Here is a 20,112-nt window from a genome sequence, read left to right as displayed (position 1 = left end):
GAAAAGGGGGGGTTAGGGGGGTGAGGAGGGGATTTGGGAACCCCAAAATTACCCCCAAAAATTGGGGGGGGGGGGGCCGAAATCCCACCCCCTGCAGAGCCTGGGCACAGCTTAGGGCAGGGATGGACACCGCGACCCCTGTGACCCCCCCCCCCCCCGTTCCCGTGACCCCCCCAATCCCTTGATCGTCCCAGTCCCTGTGACCCTCCCCGGCCCTTCCCGTTTCTCCCCCCGTTCCGGTGCGCCCCCCCCCCCCGCCCCGTTTTCCCTCCCGTTCCCGTGCTCCCTCCAATTCCCCTGATCCCCCAATCCTGTGACCCGCCCCCCGTTCCCTCCCAATTCCCCCTTCCTCCCGTTCCCGTTCTCCCCTCATTCCCGTTTCCCCCCCCCGTTTCCGTCCCCCCTCGATCCCCGGTTCCGCCCCCCACCCCGTTTCCCCCCCCCCCCCCGCCCCATTCCGGTCCTCCCGGTCGCGGTACCGGCCGAGCCCAGCAGCAGCGCCGCCAGCCAGCCCAGGATGAAGGACCAGGAGAAGCTCCAGGAGCTGCGGGGGGGCTCCAGCAGGGCCAGGGCCCCCCCCGAGCCCAGCCCCAGCCCCAGCAGCGCCAGCAGCCCTGGGGGGCACGGGGGGGGTCAGCGCGGAGGGCAGCGACAGGGACAGGGGACAGTGACAGCAGGGACAGCAGAGCAGGGACAGGGGACAGTTCAGGGCACCGATGATCCCCAAATTCCCACCCTGCAGAGACCAGGGACAGCTCGGGGCAGCGGTGACAGTCACAGCAGGGACAGGGGACAGGGGACAGCTCCGGCAGGGGTGACAGTCACAGCAGGGACGGGGGACAGCTCCGGCAGGGGTGACAGTCACAGCAGGGACAGGGGACAGCCCGGGGCAGCGGTGACAGTCACAGCAGGGACAGGGGACAGGGGACAGCCCGGGGCAGGAGTGACAGTCACAGCAGGGACAGGGGACAGCTCCGGCAGGGGTGACAGTCTCAGCAGGGACAGGGGACAGCTCGGACCGGGGGTGACAGTCACAGCAGGGACAGGGGACAGCTCCGGCAGGGGTGACAGCCACAGCAGGGACAGGGGACAGGGAACAGCTCGGGGCAGGAGTGACAGTCACAGCAGGGACAGGGGACAGGGAACAGCTCGGGGCAGGAGTGACAGTCACAGCAGGGACAGGGGACAGCCCGGGGCAGCGGTGACAGTCACAGCAGGGACAGGGGACAGGGGACAGCTCGGGGCGGGGGTGACAATGGGGCAGTGACCGGGGACAGCTCAGTGCCCGATGCCCCCCAAATCCCTGCCCTGCCCAGCGCTGCCCCCCTGGGGACAGTCCCAACCCTCCCGTGTCCCCACGTGTCCCCAGTGTCCCCACGTACCCGACAGCAGCAGGGTGGCCCCGGCCACTCGTGCCCGCGCCCGCCGGGCCCCGCTGGCCCCCACGGGCAGCCCCAGGGCGAGCCCGGCGGCGGCGGCGACCACCGAGAGCAGCAGCAGCGCCCGCGTGGCCTCCAGGAGCGCTGGGGGGAGGGACACGGCTGGGGGACACCGCGGGTGACCCCCCCGGTTCCCGCCCTGCACGGGGACACATCTCCGGGGGACGCTGGGGACACGCGTGGGGACAGCTCTGGGGTTACCCGCGGGTGGCACCGCCGGGGACAGCGGGGACACCACGGGGGGACCCGGGGGTGGGGACATGGGGACAGCTCAGCGCGGGCATGGACCCCCCCAGTTCGCGCCCCCGCGTCCCCCGGGCGTACCTGGGGTGGTGGCGTGGGGGTGGCACTGTCCCCCGAGGCAGCCGTGCCACAGCCCCAGGCTGGCCGTGCCCCCCCGGGTGCCCGGCGCTGCACCCAGAAATGGGTGGCGGTGGCGGCCACCAGCAGGGCCAGGCCAGTGGCCCCGCACAGCAGCCCCCCCCACCGGCATCCCTGCGGGGACACGGCGACAGCGTGGGGACACGGGGAAAGGTGTGGGGACAGTGTCACGGACACGGGGGCCAGTGTGGCGACATCTCTGGGGGGGACGTGGGGACAGGCCTGGGGACAGGGTGGGGACATGGGGACAGGCGTGGGGACAGCGTGGGGACATGGGGACAGGCGTGGGGACAGCGTGAGGACACGGGGAGAGTGTGGGGACATCTCTGGGGGACACGGGGACAGCGTAGGGACAGTGGCAGGGACATGGGGACATCCCTGGGTGCACCTGTGGGGGACTCTGGGACAGCGTGGGGACAGCAGTGGGGACACAGGGACAGGGTGGGGACAACGGCAGGGACACAGGGACAGCCCTGGGGACATCTCTGGGGGACACGGAGATCCCCAGGATGTCATCTCATGGCGACAATCATGGGGACATCCCAGGGACATGGGGAGTACCCGGAGGGTGGCATCTCCGGGGGACATTGGGGACACCCCTGGGGACATTCCTGGGGGAAGGGGCTACACGGGGGTGGCACCTCTGGGGACAAGGGGACCCTCTGCAGCGGAGGGGGACACGGGGGACATCCCTAGGGGACACCAGAGGGGGGACGCAGGGGACATCGGGGACTCACCTGCCGTCAGCAGCCGCTGTGCCGCTGTCCCACGGCCACCTGTCCCCGTGTCCCGCTGTCCCCCGGGAGGGGACAGGGCCCCCGGCACGTGGCGCTGCCATTGTTGGGGACACAATGGGGGAAGGCTCTGGGTGCTGAGGTGGCACGAGCCTGTCCCCAGCCGGGTGACACCGCGGGGGAGGGGGGGGACACGGCCGGGGTCACCCCCGGCGACACGGACGGGTCCCGCCACCACCTTGGGGACAGAGGGTGACATCCCCGAGGGCAGGGCCAGCCCAGGCTGGGCTCGGGACCCTGCCCGGCTGGAGAGGGGACACGGGGGACACGGGGACACTGGGGACGTGGGGACAGGGACACTGGGGACAGGGGGACTTTGGGGACACCGGGGACACACAGGTGTCAGTGCCCGCGGGCCGGTGGCAGCAGGAGGTCCATGGTGACAATGGCGGTGACAGTGACGGTGACAATGATGACGATGTCGCGGCCGCCGTGCGGGGGGGGGCCCGGAGCAGGGGGGGCTGCAGGGGGCACCTGGGGGGGAAGGGGGGGCGACCCTCAGGGGCTGCACCCCCAAATCCTACAGAGCCCTCCCCAGAGACCCCAAATCCCCCGGAGACCCCAAATCCCACAGAGAGACCCCCAGAGACCCCAAATCCCACAGAGAGACCCCCAAATCCACAGAGAGACCCCCAAACCCTCAGAGCACCCCCCTAGAGACCCCCAAATCACACAAAGACGCCAAAACCCCCAGAGAGACCCCAAATCCCACAGAGCCCCCTCCCCCGAGAGACTCTAAATCCCACAGAGAGACCCCAAATCCTCCAGAGACCCCAAATCCCACAGAGCCCCCCCCACATCCCATAAAGCCCCCGGGGGAAGGGCTCGGGGGTGGGGGTTTCAGGGGCGGGGGTCTCGGGCCGAGGGTCTGAGCCCGGGGGTCTAAGGGTCCCGGGGGTGTTCCCGGGGTGGTCCCGGGCAGGAGTCCCGGGGTGTTCCTGGGGGGGTCCCGGGGTGTCCCGGGAATGTTTCCCGGGGTGTTGCCGTGGTGATCCCGGGGTGATCCCGGGGGGATCCCGGGGAGTGGACCCGGGGGTGTTCCCGGGGGATGTTTCCCGGGAGTCCCGGGGATGTTTCCCGGGGGTCCCGGGGGCTGTTCCCAGGGCTGTTTCCCGGGGGGTCCCGGGGTGTTCCCGGGGGTCCCGGGGGTGATCCCGGGGCTGTTTCCCGGGGGTCCCGGGGATGTTCCCGGGGGATTTCCCAGGGGTGGTCCCGGGGCTGTTTCCCGGGGGTCCCGGGGGCTGTTCCCGGGGATGTTTTCTCCGGGCCCCGGGGGTGTTCCCGGTGGATTTCCCGGGTGAGTTTCCCGGGGGTCTCGGGGGGTCCCGGGCTCTCACACCGCCGCGCAGCCTCAGTGTCCCCGGTGCCGCAGGCGCGGTCGCTGTCCCCAGACCCCGAACCTCTTAGCCGCCAGACCCCCCCGGGATTTCCAACCCCCTTAGGGACCCCCCCTGCACCCCAAAACCCCCCGGGACCCCCTGCAGCCCTCAGCAGCCCAGAGGCCCCGGCCCCCCTGGACCCCCCCCAGAACCGCCGGCACCCCCTTCATCCCTTCGACCCCCAGGACCCCCCCAGACCCCTGTACATCCCCCCGGCCCCTCTGAACCCCCCCAGAACCCCCCGAGACCCCCAGAACCCCCCGGATCCCCCGGAGCCCCCAAGACCCTCAGGACCCACCCGCACACCCCCGAGCCCCCCCTGGACCCCCAGAACCCCGAACCCCCGGGGGTCACCTCCCGTGTCACTGTGTCCCCCCCCAGGGTATCCTGTCCCCCCCCCACGTCCCACCCCAAAAATGTCCCCACGTCCCACCCCGGGTGGTCCCTGCACCACCCACCCGTGTCCTCAGTCAGTGTCACCGCCATGTCCCACCCGGGGTGTCCTTGTCACCCCCGTCAGGGTGTCTCTGTCACCCCCGTGTCCCCCCAGAGTGTCCCCGTGTTCCCATCCAGGCCGTTCCTGTCACCCCCAGTGTCCCCCCCCAGGGTGTCCCCATGTGCCTTTCGGGGTGTCCCTGTCACCCCCATGTCCCCCCCGGCTGTGTCCCCCACCCCTCTCCGGGTGTCCCCATCCCCTGAAGTCGCACGAGGGGGGGGGAAGGGGAACAGCCCAACCCCCCCCTATCACCCCCGGTGCCACCCGCCGGTGCCACCCGCCGGTGCCCACCCGCCCTGGGGACACCGGACGCTCCCCGCCCTCCTCGGGAAAGCCACGCCTGGAGCTCAAGTGCCACCAGGGGCCCTTTATTGGGGGTACCCTGGGGACCCCCCCCCCCATCCTGTCCCCCCCCCCCCTCCCACCTCGGGGGACCCCCCCCCCCCTCAGTCCTCCAGGTTGCGCGGAACGCCGCCACCATCTCCTCCTGCAGCTGCGCGTAGGACGCCAGGATCCGCTGCTCGCCATCCTTCACCGGGGTCCTGGCCACGCGGGGACACGACACGGCGGGGACACGGGGGGGACACGGGGGGGGGACACGCGGGTGTCACCCCCAGGCCCCCACGGAGGAGCCCCGGAACCCCCACACTGAGATTCGTGTGGGACACGGTGACATCACCACCCGCAAATGGTGTCACAGCCCCCACACCCCGGACACCCACTCTGACCACGGGGGAGACGCGGGTGTCACCCCCAGACCCCCCCCCCGGGGCACCCACATTGAGATTTGTATGGGACCCCCCCCCCAAATAATCCACCTGAGACCCCCGGGGGGTCTCTGCCCTCAAACCCCCTATAACCTTCATGTGGGACCCCCCAAAATTCACCCTTAACCTCCCCCGGGACCCCTCCCACGGGGGTCTCTTTCCCCAAATCCCCCCTTAACCTCCCCCGGGACCCCTCCCACGGGGGTCTCAGCCCCCTTAACCTCCTCCCGGGACCCCTCCCCCGGGGGGTCTCTGCCCTCAAACCCCCTATAACCTTCATGTGGGAACCCCCCAAATCCCCCCTTAACTTCCCCCGGGACCCCTCCCCCGGGGGTCCTCTTTCCCCAAAATCCCCCCTTAACCTCCCCCGGGACCCCTCCCACGGGGCTCTCAGCCCCCTTAACCTCCCCCGGGACCCCTCCCACGGGGTCTCAGCCCCCCAACCCCCCCCCCTTAACTTCCCCTGGGACCCCTCCCACGGGGGTCTCAGCCTCCCAAACCCCCCCTTAACCTCCCTCGGGACCCTTCCCACGGGGGTCTCAGCCCCCTTAAACTCCCCCGGGACCCCTCCCCACGGGGGTCTCTGTCCTCAAACCCACTATAACCTTCATGTGGGACCCCCCAAATCCCCCCTTAACCTCCCCCGGGACCCCTCCCCCGGGGGGTCTCTGCCCCTCAAACCCCCTATAACCTTCATGTGGGGACCTCCCCAAATCCCCCCCTTAACTTCCCCCGGGACCCCTCACACGGGGGTCTCGGCCCCCGAATCCCCCCCTTAAACCTCCCCCGGGACCCCTCCCCCGGGGGTCTCTGCCCTCAAACCCCCTATAACCTTCATGTAGGACCCCCAAATCCCCCCTTAACTTCCCCCGGGACCCCTCCCACGGGGCTCTCAGCCCCCTTAAACTCCCCCGGGGACCCCCTCCCACGGGGGTCTCAGCCTCCAAACCTCCCCCCTTAACCTCCCCAGGGACCCCTCCCACGGGGGTCTCAGCCCCCAAACCCCCCCCTTAACCTCCCTCGGGACCCTTCCCACGGGGGTCTCAGCCCCCTTAAACTCCCCCGGGACCCCTCCCACGGGGGTCTCTGTCCTCAAACCCACTATAACCTTCATGTGGGACCCCCAAATCCCCCCTTAACCTCCCCCGGGGACCCCTCCCCCCGGGGGTCTCTGCCCTCAAACCCCCCTATAACCTTCATGTGGGACCCCCAAATCCCCCCTTAACTTCCCCCGGGACCCCTCACAACGGGGGTCTCGGCCCCCGAATCCCCCCTTAACCTCCCCCGGGACCCCCTCCCCCGGGGGTCTCTGCCCTCAAACCCCCTATAACCTTCATGTAGGACCCCCAAATCCCCCCTTAACTTCCCCCGGGACCCTCCTCCCACGGGGCTCTCCAGCCCCCTTAAACTCCCCCGGGACCCCTCCCACGGGGGTCTCAGCCTCCAAACCCCCCCCTTAACCCTCCCCCGGGACCCCTCCCACGGGGGTCTCTTTCCCCAAATCCCCCCTTAACCTCCCCCCGGGACCCCTCCCACGGGGGTCTCAGCCCCCTTAACCTCCCCCGGGGACCCCTCCCCCGGGGGTCTCTGCCCTCAAACCCCCTATAACCTTCATGTGGGACCCCCAAATCCCCCCTTAACTTCCCCCGGGACCCCCTCCCCGGGGGTCTCGGCCCCCGAATCCCCCCTTAACCTCCCCCGGGACCCCTCCCAAGGGGGTCTCTTTCCCCAAATCCCCCCTTAACTTCCCCCCGGGACCCCTCCCCCGGGGGTCTCAGCTCCCGAATCCCCCCCTTAACCTCCCTCGGGAGCCCTCCCACGGGGGTCTCAGCCCCCTTAACCTCCCCCGGGACCCCTCCCCCGGGGGGTCTCTGCCCTCAAACCCCCCTATAACCTTCATGTGGGACCCCCAAACCCCCCCTTAACTTCCCCCGGGACCCCTCCCCTGGGGGTCTCGGCCCCCAAATCCCCCCTTAACTTCCCCCGGGACCCCTCCCCCGGGGGTCTCGGCCCCCCGAACCCCCCCTTAACCTCCCCAGGGACCCCCTCCCACGGGGGTCTCAGCCTCCAAACCCCCCCCTTAACCTCCCTTGGGGACCCCCTCCCACGGGGGTCTCTGCCCTCAAACCCCCTATAACCTTCATGTAGGACCCCCCAAAACCCCCCCTTAACTTCCCCCGGGACCCCCTCCCCCGGGGGTCTCAGCCCCCCGCGCCCCCCCACCTGGAACTTCATGGCGCTCAGGCGGTACAGGATGTCGCCGAGCCCCTCGCGGATGGTGGCCCAGGTGACACGCTGCTCCTCGGGCCCCCGCGCCCTCCACCGCCCCCCCGCGCCAGCTCGTAGAAGGTGACCAGGTTCTGCAGCATGCCCACGGTCTTGTAGAAGGGGCAGAACCTGGGGGGGTTCAGGGTGGGGGGGGTTTGGGGCGTCAGAGAGGGAATTCGGGGGGGTCAGGATGGAGTTAGGGGGTGTCAGGGTGCAGCATCACCACGGTGTTGTAGAACGGGCAGAATTTTGGGGGGGCCCCGGGGGGGTCAGGATGGGGGAGTCTGGGGGATGGTTGGGGGGGTTTGGGGGGGCTCAGGGAGGGAATTTGGGGGGTCAGGAGGGAGTTGGGGGGATTGGGGGGGGGGTCAGGGTGCAGCATCACCAGGATCTTGTAGAACGGGCAGAACTTTGTGGGGGGGGGGTCCCCGGGGGGGGGCCCAGGGGGGTTCAGGGTAAGGGGGGGTTTGGGAGCGCTGGGGGGTTTTGGGGGTGTTGGGGGGGGTCAGGGCGGGGTTCTGAGTTCAGCATTCTCCGTTTTGTAGCACGGGAGGGACATGGATGGGGCTGGGGGGGGGGGGGGGGTCTCAGGGGGTCCTGGGAGCGCCCTGAGGGGTCTGGGGGGGTCCTGGTACCGGTCGCAGGCAGGGTTGGGGGTCCCGGGGGGGGTCCCGGGGGGGTCCCGCGGGTCCCGGTACCGGTCGTAGGCAGGGGTGGGGGTCAGGGCTGGGGGGTCCCGGTACCGGGTCGTAGGCAGGGTGGGGGGTCAGGGCTGGGGGTCCCGCGGGTGTCCTGGTACCGGTCATAGGCAGGGTGGGGGGTCAGGGCTGGGGGTCCCGGTACCGCGGTCGTAGGCAGGTTTGGGGGTCAGGGGCTGGGGGTCCCGGTACCAGTCATAGGCCAGGTTTGGGGTCAGGGCTGGGGGTCCCGTGGGTGTCCCCGGTACCAGGTCGTAGGCAGGTTTTGGGGTCAGGGCTGGGGGTCCCGTGGGTGTCCCGGTACCGGTCGTAGGCAGGTTTGGGGTCAGGGCTGGGGGTCCCGGTACCAGTCATAGGCAGGTTTGGGGTCAGGGCTGGGGGTCCCGTGGGTGTCCCGGTACCGGTCGTAGGCAGGATTGGGGGGTCAGGGCTGGGGGGTCCCGGGGGGGGTCCCGGTACCAGTCGTAGGCAGGGTTGGGGGGTCAGGGCTGGGGGTCCCGTGGTACCGGTCGTAGGCAGGGTGGGGGTCAGGGCTGGGGGGTCCCGGTACCGGTCATAGGCAGGGTGGGGGTCAGGGCAGGGGGTCCCGGGGGGGGTCCCCGGTACCGGTCGTAGGCCGAGTATCCGTTCTGCTGCAGGAAATCGTCCTTGAGCAGTTTGGCCACTTCCAGCGTCACTTTGTCACCCCTCGGCCAGCGACGCCTGCGGGACAGCGGGGTCCTGGCACTGCCTGGGCTTCCCAGAGCCCACAGCCCCCGTCCAGGACCCCAAATCCCACAAATCCCATCAACCCCATCAATCCCACAGATCCCATTGATCCCATAAACCCCACAGATCCCATAAATCCCACAGATCCCATAGATCCACCTTCCCCATCCACTCAAAGCGCCCCAGATCCCACAAACCCCATAAATCCCAGACCCCACAAACCCCACAATCCCAATGCTGCACCTTCCCCACGAGCTGCACGATCTCGGCCAGCTCCTCCTCCTCCTGCAGGGTCCCAGACCCCCCATCCCACACCTCACATCCCACATCCCATACCTCACATCCCAGACCCCAACCCCACATCCCAGACCCCATAAACCCCATAAATCCCCTAAATCCCACTGCCAGACCTTCCCCATGAGCTGCACGATCTCGGCCAGCTCCTCCTCCTCCTCCTGCAGGGTCCCATATCCCACATCTCATATTTCACATCCCACACCTTACAGGCCCCATTGAGCCCACAAACCCCACATCCCAGACCCCATAAACCCCATAAATCCCCTAAATCCCACTGTCAGACCTTCCCCACGAGCTGCACGATCTCGGCCAGCTCCTCCTCCTCCTGCAGGGTCCCAGACCCCCCATCCCATACCTCACATCCCACATCCCATACCCCACATCCCAGACCCCAACCCCACATCCCAGACCCCATAAACCCCATAAATCCCCTAAATCCCACTGCCAGACCTTCCCCACGAGCTGCACGATCTCGGCCAGCTCCTCCTCCTCCTCCTGCAGGGTCCCATATCCCACATCTCATATTTCACATCCCACACCTCACATCCCAGACCCCAACCCCACATCCCAGACCCCATAAACCCCATAAATCCCCTAAATCCCACTGTCAGACCTTCCCCACGAGCTGCACGACCTCAGCCAGCTCCTCCTCCTCCTGCAGGGTCCCAGACCCCCCCATCCCATACCTCACATCCCAGACCCCAACCCCACATCCCAGACCCCATAAACCCCATAAATCCCCTAAATCCCACTGCCAGACCTTCCCCACGAGCTGCACGATCTCGGCCAGCTCCTCCTCCTCCTGCAGGATGCGCCGGGCGCGGTCGCGCAGCGCGGGCAGTTCGGGGTGCGCGCGCTCGTAGTGCGGCTCGAGGGCGCGCAGGTAGCGCGAGTACGAGATCAGCCAGTTCACCGAGGGGAAGTGCTTGCGCTGCGCCAGCTTCTTGTCCAGCCCCCAGAACACCTGTGTGTCACCCGTGTCACCCGGTGTCACCCCGTGTCACCCTGTGTCACCCACCCCCGTCCCCGAGTTTCTCATCCCCACGGAACACCCAGCAGTGTCACCCCCCAGGTCACCCCTGGGTCACCCAGTGTCTCTTGTTCAGCTCCCAGAACACCGGAGAGTGTCACCCGTGTCACCTGGTGTCACCCATGTCACCCATGTCACCCGTGTCACCCGGTGTCACCCGGTGTCACCCACCCCATCCCCGAGTTTCTCATCCCCACGGAACACCCAGCAGTGTCACCCCCCGTGTCACCCCCGGGTCACCCAGTGTCTCTTGTTCAGCTCCCAGAACACCTGGGAGTGTCACCCGTGTCACTTGGTGTCACCCGTGTCACCCGTGTCACCTGTGTCACCCGGTGTCACCCCACCCCGTCCCCGAGTTTCTCATCCCCACGGAACACCCAGCAGTGTCACCCCCGTGTCACCCCTGGGTCACCCAGTGTCTCTTGTCCAGCCCCCAGAACACCGGAGAGTGTCACCCGTGTCACCTGGTGTCACCCGTGTCACCTGTGTCACCCGGTGTCACCCACCCCGTCCCCGAGTTTCTCATCCCCACAGAACACCCAGCAGTGTCACCCCTGTGTCAACCCCGGGTCACCCAGTGTCTCTTGTTCAGCTCCCAGAACACCTGGGAGTGTCACCCGTGTCACCCAGTGTTACCTCATGTCACCCCGTGTCACCTGGTGTCACCCGTGTCACCCATGTCACCCGTGTCACCCCATGTCACCCATCCTGTCCCCAAGATTCTTATCCCCATGGAACACCCAGCAGTGTCACCCCTGTGTCACCCAGTGTCTGTCTGTGTGTCCCTGTGCTTCTTGTCCAGCCCCCAGAACACCTGTGTGTCACCCGTGTCACCTGTGTCACCCGGTGTCACCTGGTGTCACCCACCCCGTCCCCGAGTTTCTCATCCTCACGGAACACCCAGCAGTGTCACCCCCAGGTCACCCAGTGTCTCTTGTTCAGCTCCCAGAACACCTGGGAGTGTCACCCGTGTCACCTGGTGTCACCCATGTCACCCATGTCACCCGTGTCACCCGGTGTCACCCGGTGTCACCCACCCTGTCCCCGAGTTTCTCATCCCCACGGAACACCCAGCAGTGTCACCCCCATGTCACCCCCCGGGTCACCCAGTGTCTCTTGTTCAGCTCCCAGAACACCTGGGAGTGTCACCTGTGTCACCTGGTGTCACCCATGTCACCCGTGTCACCCATCCTGTCCCCAAGATTCTCATCCCCATGGAACACGGGGCAGTGTCACCCCCCGGTCACCCCCGTGTCACCCAGAGTCTGTCTGTGTGTCCCTGTGCTTCTTGTCCAGCCCCCAGAACACCTGTGTGTCACCCGTGTCACCCATGTCACCTGGTGTCACCCCAGGTCACCCCCGGGTCACCCAGAACATCTGGAGGTGTCACCCAGTGTCACCCATCCTGTGCCCAAGCTTCTTTTCCCCCTCGAACAGCTGACAATGTCACCTTGTGTCACCCCCGTGTCACCCAGGCTGTCCCTGAGCTCCTTGCCCAGCCCCCGAGCACCTGCGACACCGGGAATGTCACCGCTGTGTCCTCACCCAGGGGTCACTGTCCCCTCCGTGTCCCCTCCCAGTGTGTCCCTGTCCCACTCACGCTCCCTGCTGTCCCCGGTGTCCCCGCTGTCCCCGGTGTCCCCCGCTGTCCCCGGTGTCCCCGCTGTCCCCCTCACCTGCACGATCCCCAGTGTGGCCGAGGTGACAGGATCCGAGAAGTCCCCTCCGGGGGGGGACACCCTGCGAGGTTGGGGGGGTGTCAGGGTGAGCTGAGGGTGTCACCCCGCCCTTGTCCCCTCCCTGTCCCAACCCCGGGGACAGGGGGACACGGGGACACAGGGACAGGGCAACATGAGGACACGGGGACACAGGGACATGAGGACATGGGGACACAGGGACACGGGGACACAGGGACATGAGGACATGGGGACACAGGGACATGGGGACCACGGGGACACGGGGGACACAGGGACACGGGGACACGGGGACACGGGGAGCGTGAGTGGGACAGGGACATGGGGACATAGGGACACGGGGGACATGAGGACACAGGGACACGGGGACATAGGGACAGGGGGACAGGGGACACAGGGACAGGGGGACACGGGGACACAGGGACAGGGCAACATGAGGACATGGGGGACACAGGGACACGGGGACACGGGGGCACGGGGACACGGGGGGCACGGGGACACGGGGCACGGGGGACATAGGGACATGGGGACACGGGGGACATAGGGACACAGGGGACACACGGACAGGGGGACACAGGGACACAGGCACATGGGGACACGGGGACACGAGGACATGGGGGACACAGGGACACGGGGACATGGGGACACGGGGACAGGGGGACACAGGGACACGGGTACAGTGGACACCAGGGACAGGGGGACACGGGGACACGGGGACAGGGGGACACAGGACAAGGCAACATGAGGACACGGGGACACAGGGACACGGGGACACAGGGGACATGAGGGACATGGGGACACAGGGACACGGGGACACGGGGACATGGGGACATGGGGACACAGGGACACGGGGACAGGGGGACACAGGGACACGGGTACAGTGGACACAGGGACAGGGGGACACGGGGGACACAGGGACAGGGCAACATGAGGACACGGGGACACAGGGACACGGGGACACGGGGACATGAGGACATGGGGGACACAGGGACATGGGGACACAGGGACATGGGGACATAGGGACACGGGGACACAGGGGACATAGGGACACGGGGACACGGGGGAACAAGGGGGACACAGGGACACGGGTACAGGGGACACAGGGACATGGGGGACACAGGGGACACACGGACAGGGGGGACATAGGGACACAAGGACATGGGGACATGGGGACACGGGGGACATAGGGACACAGGGACACAGGGACATGGGGACAGGGGGACACGGGGACACTCACGCTCCCACGATGCTGACGCTGCCCTCGCGCTCGGGGGTCCCGAGGCACCGCGCCCGCCCCGCGCGCTCGTAGAACGAGGCCAGGCGGCCCCGAGGTACGCGGGGTACCCGCTGTCTGTGGGGACACGGCTGTCACCTCCCGGGACACCACTGTCACCCTCCCTGTCACCCCCCGGGGACACCACTGTCCACCCCCCGGGGCATCACCCCGAGATCTCCCACTGCCCCCCCATGACCTCAGGTCGCATCTTCCCCCCAAATCCCGGGATTCGGGGCTCCCCACGCATCCCCGTGACCCCAGACCCCATTTATTCCCCAATTCCCAGGATTTGGGGTCTCCCCCCACACTCCGGGGTTTTGGGGTCTCCCCACGCCCACCCTCCACCCCCCGGTGTTTTTGGGGCTCTCCCCTGCTCACACACCCCCGGGGTTTTGGGGTTCTCCCCCTTTGCCCATCCCACAATTTGGGGTCTCTCCCACACCCAATCCCCCACCCCCCGGGATTTTGGGGTCTCAGCCGTGCCCACCCCCCATAGCTCGGGGTTTTGGGGTCTCCCCCACTCCCCGGGGTTTTTGGGGGTCTCACCCGCCGGCATCTCCGCCAGGCGCCCCGAGATCTCCCGCAGCGCCTCGGCCCAGCGCGACGTGGGAGTCGGCCAGGAGGCAGCTGTGCAAGCCCATGTCCCGGAAGTACTCGGCCAGCGTGATCCCTGTCACACGCGTGTGTCACACGTGTCACACCCCCAGGGACAGCGTGATCCCTGTCACACGCGTGTGCCACACGTGTCACGCCCCCAGGGGACAGCGTGATCCCTGTCACACCGCATGTGTCACACATGGTCACACACCCCCAGGGACAGCGTGATCCCTGTCACACTTGTGTGTCACACCTGTCACAGGTGTCACACACGTGTCACCTGTGTCACACCCCCCAGGGACAGCGTGATCCCTGTCACCACGCGTGTGTCACAGGTGTCACACCCCCCAGGGACAGTGTGATCCTTGTCACACGCACATGTCACACATGTCACACAGGTGTCACACCCCCAGGGACAGCGTGATCCCTGTCACACGCATGTGTCACAGGTGTCACACCCCCCAGGGACAGCGTGATCCCTGTCACGTGATCCCTGTCACACACGTGTGTCACACCTGTCACAGGTGTCACACACGTGTCACACACCCATCACACCTCCAGGGACAGCGTGATCCCCGTCACACATGTCACATGTATCACACGTGTCACAGGTGTCACACACCTGTCACACCTCCAGGAACAGTGTGATCCCTGTCACTCGCATGTGTCACACGTGTCACACGTGTCACACCCCAGGGACAGCGTGATCCCTGTCACTCGTGTGCGTCACACGTGTCACACAGCTGTCACACACCCAGGGACAGCCCCAGCCCTGTCACACCCCCAGGGACAGTGTGATCCCTGTCACACGCGTGTGTCACACGTGTCACACACCCATCACACCCCCAGGGACAGTGTGATCCCTGTCACACGTGTGTGTCACACGTGTCACACACCCATCACACCCCCAGGGACAGTGTGATCCCTGTCACACGCGTGTGTCACACGTGTCACACACCCATCACACCCCCAGGGACAGTGTGATCCCTGTCACACGTGTGTGTCACACGTGTCACACACCCATCACACCCCCAGGGACAGCGTGATCCCTGTCACACGCGTGTGTCACACGTGTCACACACCCATCACGCACCCAGGGACAGTCCCAGCCCTGTCACACATGCGTGTCCCTGCCCCCATGTCCCTGTCCCCCGATGTCACACATGGCTCTGTGTCACACACACATGTCCCTGTCACACACGCGTGTCCCTGTCCCCCCGTGTCCCCATGTCCCCACCGGTGTAGATGGAGGCCTCGCGGGCGGCCACCGGCATGTTGGACGTGTTGGCCACGAGCGTTGTGCGCTTCATGATGGACTCAGAGCGGCCACCAACCTCCATGGTCAGCTGGGGACACCGGTGTCACATTGTCACTGCCTGCCACCTCCCTGTGTCACCCCTGTGTCACCATGGGACAGCCCTGCCACCCCGATGTCCCACCATGTCCCCCCGTGTGGCGCTGTCACCTCGGGGAAGTCCCTGAGGACCCTCCATGAACACCCATGTCACTGCCACCCCCCTGCCACCCCTGTGTCCCCGATGTCCCTCCCGTGTCCCCCCATGTCCCAGTGCCACCCCGATGTCCTGCCATGTCCCCGTGTCACCTCGAGGAAGTCCCTGAGGACCCTCCATGAACACCCGTGTCACTGTCACCGCCCTGCCACCCCTGTGTCCCCGATGTCCCTCCCGTGTCCCCTCATGTCCCAGTGCCACCCTGATGTCCCGCCATGTCCCCGTGTCACCTCGAGGAAGTCCATGAGAACTCTCCATGAACACCCGTGTCACTGTCACCGCCCTGCCACCGCGATGTCCCCAATGTCCCCGTGTCCCCCAGATGTCCCGGTGTCCGGTGTTGCCGCATCACCTCGGGGAAGTCCCGCAGCACCTCGGACATTTCGTTGCCGCGCTCGCCGCAGCCCACGTAGACGATGACGTCGCTGTTGGAGTACTTGGACAGGGACTGGGAAATCACCGTCTTCCCGCAGCCGAACGCGCCCGGGATGGCCGTGGTGCCCCCCTGCACACACCTGGTGACAAGGGGACACGGCACGGTGGTGGCAGCACCCTGGTGCCGCCCTGCGCCTGTCCCCATCGACGCGCCCACCCCTGTCCCTGCGCCAGCCCCGTCCTGTCGCTGTTTCCTGCCCCCATCGCTGTCCCCAGATCCATCTCTGCCTGTCCCCATCCCTGCCCCCAAATCCATCTCTGCCTGTCCCCATCCCTGTCCCCAAATCCATCTTGACCTTCCCCATCACTGTCCTCAAATCCATCTTTGCCTTTCCCCATCCCCAAATCCATCTCCCCCTGTCCCCATTCCTCTCCCTAAATCCATCTCTCCCTGTCCCTAAATCCATCTCTCCCTGCCCCCATTCCTGTCCCCAAATCCATCTCTGCCTGTCCCCATCTTTGTCATCCCATTCCATGTCCTCAGCTCCATCTTTCCCTGTCCTTGTCCTCATCCCTGTCCTAGTCCCGTTCCCTACAGGAACATTGCACCACCCCAGTCCCAATCCCGATCTCAGACCCGGTCCCAATCCCGATCCCAATCCCAGTCCCGGTCCCTACGGGAAGAGCGCGTCCAGGACCCTCTGGCCGGTCAGCAGGGGGTGATTGGCCGGGAGCTTCTCGGCCACGGGCCGGACCTGCCGGACCGGCCACACCTGGATCATGGAGAGCGGCTCGCGGACCCCCTGGAACTCCAGCTCCAGCACCACGTCCTGCGGGATCGGCCGGGATCAGCCCAGGATTAACCTGGGACCGGCCCGCGATCAGCCGGGATCGGCTGGGTTCTACCTGGGACCGGCCCGGGATCAGCAGGGATCAGCTGGAATTAGCCCGGGACTGGCCCGGGATCAGCAGGGATCAGCCGGAATTAGCCCGGGACCGGCCCGGGATCAGCAGGGATCAGCCGGAATTAGCCCAGGATCAGCCCGGGATCAGCTGGAATTAGCCCGGGACCGGCCCGGGATTAGCAGGGATCAGCTGGAATTAGCCCAGGATCAGCCCGGGATCGGCCCAGAATCAACCTGCGACTGGCCCGGGATCAACCGGGATCAGCCCGGGACACCCTGCCCGGCCCCCACCCCCACGCCCCCGATCGCTGTGATCCTGACCCCGCTCCCGCTGATCCCAATGATCCCAGTCCCGCTGATCCCGGCGGTCCCGGTGCCAGTCCCGGTGCCGGTCCCGGTGCCGTTGGTCCCGGTGCCGCTCACCGCCACGCCGTAGTGCCCGGGGGGCGCGATGTAGGTGACGGTGCCGCGGCTGCGGGGCGGGACCATCAGCCGGTGCTGCAGCAGCGAGTTCTCCGCCACCGACCCGTAAATGTCCCCGCCCGTCACGTGGCTCCCGACCTGGGGACACGGCGGCGACACCGTCAGCGACCCCCGGAGGGCTCCGCGCCCCCCGTCCCGGCCGCTGGGACAACGGCGGTGCCCGGGTCCCGCCATGTCCCCTGTGTCCTCCCACGTCCCCCGTGTCCCCACGTCCCTGCCACCTTCGTGTCCTCATGTCTCTTCATCCTGTCTCTGCGTCCCCCAATGTCCCTGCGACTCCGTGTCCTGATGTCCCCGTGTCCCCTGTGTGCCCCGTGTCCCCGCAACCCCGTGTCTCTGGGTCCCCCCATGTCCCCGCGTCCCTCCCTGTCCCTGTGTCCTCTGTGTCAGTGTGCCCCCCACCCCCTTTTGGGGTCCCCTCCTGGGCAGGGGGCACAGGGAGGGGACAGGGGAGGACAGAACGAGGGGACAACGGAGGTGATGTCCCTTGGCAGGGACAGGACGGGCCTGGAGGGGACAAAAGGGGACAGAGGGTTCGAGGGGGACAGGGCAGGATTGGAGGCGACAGGAAGGGGACAGACGGGATGGCAGGACGGGACGGGGAGGGGACAACAAGGGGACAGGGAGGGGACAGAGGGCCAGGGAAGCCAGGTGGGGAAGGGGGGGACAGGACAGGGATGGGACAAAGGGACAGGACGGGGGTACAGAGAGGTGACAGGGAGGGGCCACACACCCGGAGGTTCTTGCTGGGGACAAAGTCCCAGTCCAGGTGTCGCGGCAGCGCGGGGACGTTGGTGCCCCGCGGGATGTAGATGCTGCGCGTGGCCTCGGCGATGTCGCGCAGCGGCCGCTGGATCCCGTCGAAGATGGAGCCCAGGATGCCCGGGCCCAGCTCCACCGACAGCGGCGTCCCCGTGCGCCGCACCGGGTCCCCCACCTGCACCCCCGCTGCGGCCGCTCAGGAATGTCACCGCGGGAGCGACACGGGGACCGGCGGGACAGCGGGGACCGGGGGGACAGCGGGGACACGGGGGACAGCGGGGACACGGGGACTGCGGGGACACGGGGGCCGGCGGGGGCTGCGGGGACTGGGTGGGACAGCAGGGACACGGGGACAACGGGGGCTGCGGGGACTGCAGGGACAATGGGGACACGGGGAGGACTGCGGGGACCGCGGGGGACACGGGAACTTCAGGGGGGGACTGCGGGGACTGGGAGGGACAGCGGGGACACGGGGATTGGGGGGACAGCGAGGACTGGGATGATAGCGGGGACACGGGGATTGGGGGGACAGCGGGACGGGATGGGCTGGGGGGGAACAGGGAGATGATGGGGAGGGACAGGACAGATGGGACAGGACGGGATGGGGGACAGGGAAGGGACAGGAGGGGGCGGGACAGAGGGGACAGGGCAGGATGGGGGGGACGGGGAGGGGACAGGGAGGGTGGGGAGGGGACAGGGCAGGGCAGAAAGGAGGGACAAGGGAGGGGACAGGACGGGGGCACAGGGCAGGATGGGGGACAGGGAAGGGACAGAGAGGGCTGGGACAGGACAGAGGCTCGGAGGAAGAAGGGAGGGGACACGAAGAGGGGACAGCAGAGGATGGCGGGCACAGGGCGGGGCGGTCGGAGGGACAGCAGGGTGGCGGGGAGGGGACAGCGGGGACAGGATACAGGTCTCCTCGTACACCTGGAGCGTGGCCATGTCCCCCTCGAGCCGGATGATCTCCCCCACGAGCTCCGCGTGCCCCACCCGCACCAGCTCGTACATGGCCGCCCCCGCCATGCGTGTGGCTGTCACCACTGCGGGGACACGCCGTTGTCACCCCGGCTCCGGGCCACCACCGCACAGGGGACCGCCGTGTCCCCCAGCCCAGCCCCGGGGTCCCTGTACCCTCCCTGTGGCGCCCCTGCCGTGCGCGTGGCTGTCACCACTGCGGGGACACACCGCTGTCACCCCGGCCCGGGGCCGCCACCCTCCGGCACCCCCCCCCACCCTTGTCACCGGTCCAGCCCCGGGGTCACCACCCCACCCGGGACCCCTCTGTCCCCATCCCTGTCCCCTCCCCATGACCACCCCCGGGTACTTTCCCACGCTGTCCCCTCCCCTGTCCCCATTTTAGTGCCACAAACGCCACCGGGATCCCCATCCCAGGTTGTCCCCATCCCCAGGGTGTCCCAGGATGTCCCCTCCCCGGGTGTCCCCTCTCCATTGTCCCCCCTCCAGGTGCTCCCTGCCATTGTCCCCTCTCCATTGTCCCCCCTCCAGGTGCTCCCTGCCATTGTCCCCTCTCCATTGTCCCCTCTCCATTGTCCCCATTTTAGCGGCGCATACGCCACCGGGTCCCCATCCCCGGCTGTCCCCAGGCTGTGGCCGGGCTGTCCCCGCGTGTCCCCAGTGTCGCCGTACCGGGCCCGGACACGCCATGCACGGCCCCCACCAGGCTCTCGCGCTCCTCCAGCCGCGTCCCCCGGGTCCCCTCCATGCTGTCCCCTCCCCGCCGCGCCGCCACCGCCGTTAAATGGCCCCGGGCGCCGGTGACAACCGGACAGGGCCACCGCAGGTGTGGCACCGTGCGCAGCCAACAGCCGTGTCCCCACCCCCGGGGACATCGCGGGGACACCGAGGTGACACCGGCTGGCTCCGGTGACAGGGCCACCGCGGGTGTGGCACTGTGTGCAGTCAACAGCCGTGTCCCGCTGCTCCGGGTGACACCGGCACGGCCCGGCTCGGGGTGACGGGGACACGGCGTGGGTGTCCTTGTCACCTCCCTGCTGTGTCCTTGTCACCCCTTCTTCGTCACCCCCCCATATCCTTGTCATCTCATTCCCTTTGTCACCCCCATGGCCTTGTCACCCCCATCCCTTTGTCACCCCCATGGCCTTGTCACCCCCATCCCTTTGTCACCCCCATGTCCTTGTCACCCCCTTCCCTTTGTCACCCCCATGTCTTTGTCACCTCCCATGGCCTTGTCACCTCCCATGTCCTTGTCACCCCCATCCTTTTGTCATTCC

General features: G+C 67.6%; 1 protein-coding gene across 1 annotated transcript; it reads right to left on the bottom strand.

The window, feature by feature from the left end:
* Positions 1 to 2,956: 2,956 nt before the first annotated feature.
* On the bottom strand, positions 2,957 to 19,829 carry LOC137467775 (V-type proton ATPase catalytic subunit A-like). The gene is given in 18 exon segments (XM_068179203.1): positions 2,957 to 3,088; positions 7,480 to 7,578; positions 7,581 to 7,653; positions 8,829 to 8,908; positions 8,910 to 8,924; positions 9,988 to 10,191; positions 11,934 to 11,997; positions 13,189 to 13,276; positions 13,279 to 13,302; positions 13,774 to 13,834; positions 13,836 to 13,897; positions 15,062 to 15,170; positions 15,688 to 15,850; positions 16,389 to 16,540; positions 17,039 to 17,176; positions 17,832 to 18,046; positions 18,772 to 18,900; positions 19,508 to 19,829. Coding segments are annotated over 18 exon segments (1,884 nt in total). The 5' UTR covers positions 19,584 to 19,829.
* Between the last annotated feature and the right edge of the window lie 283 nt (positions 19,830 to 20,112).

This window comes from Anomalospiza imberbis, unplaced genomic scaffold (genome assembly GCF_031753505.1).
Source record: "Anomalospiza imberbis isolate Cuckoo-Finch-1a 21T00152 unplaced genomic scaffold, ASM3175350v1 scaffold_782, whole genome shotgun sequence".
NCBI classification, from domain to species: Eukaryota; Metazoa; Chordata; class Aves; order Passeriformes; family Viduidae; genus Anomalospiza; species Anomalospiza imberbis.
The sequence above is the reverse complement of the archived record's forward strand: the minus strand, read 5'-3'. Positions and strand labels throughout refer to the sequence as shown.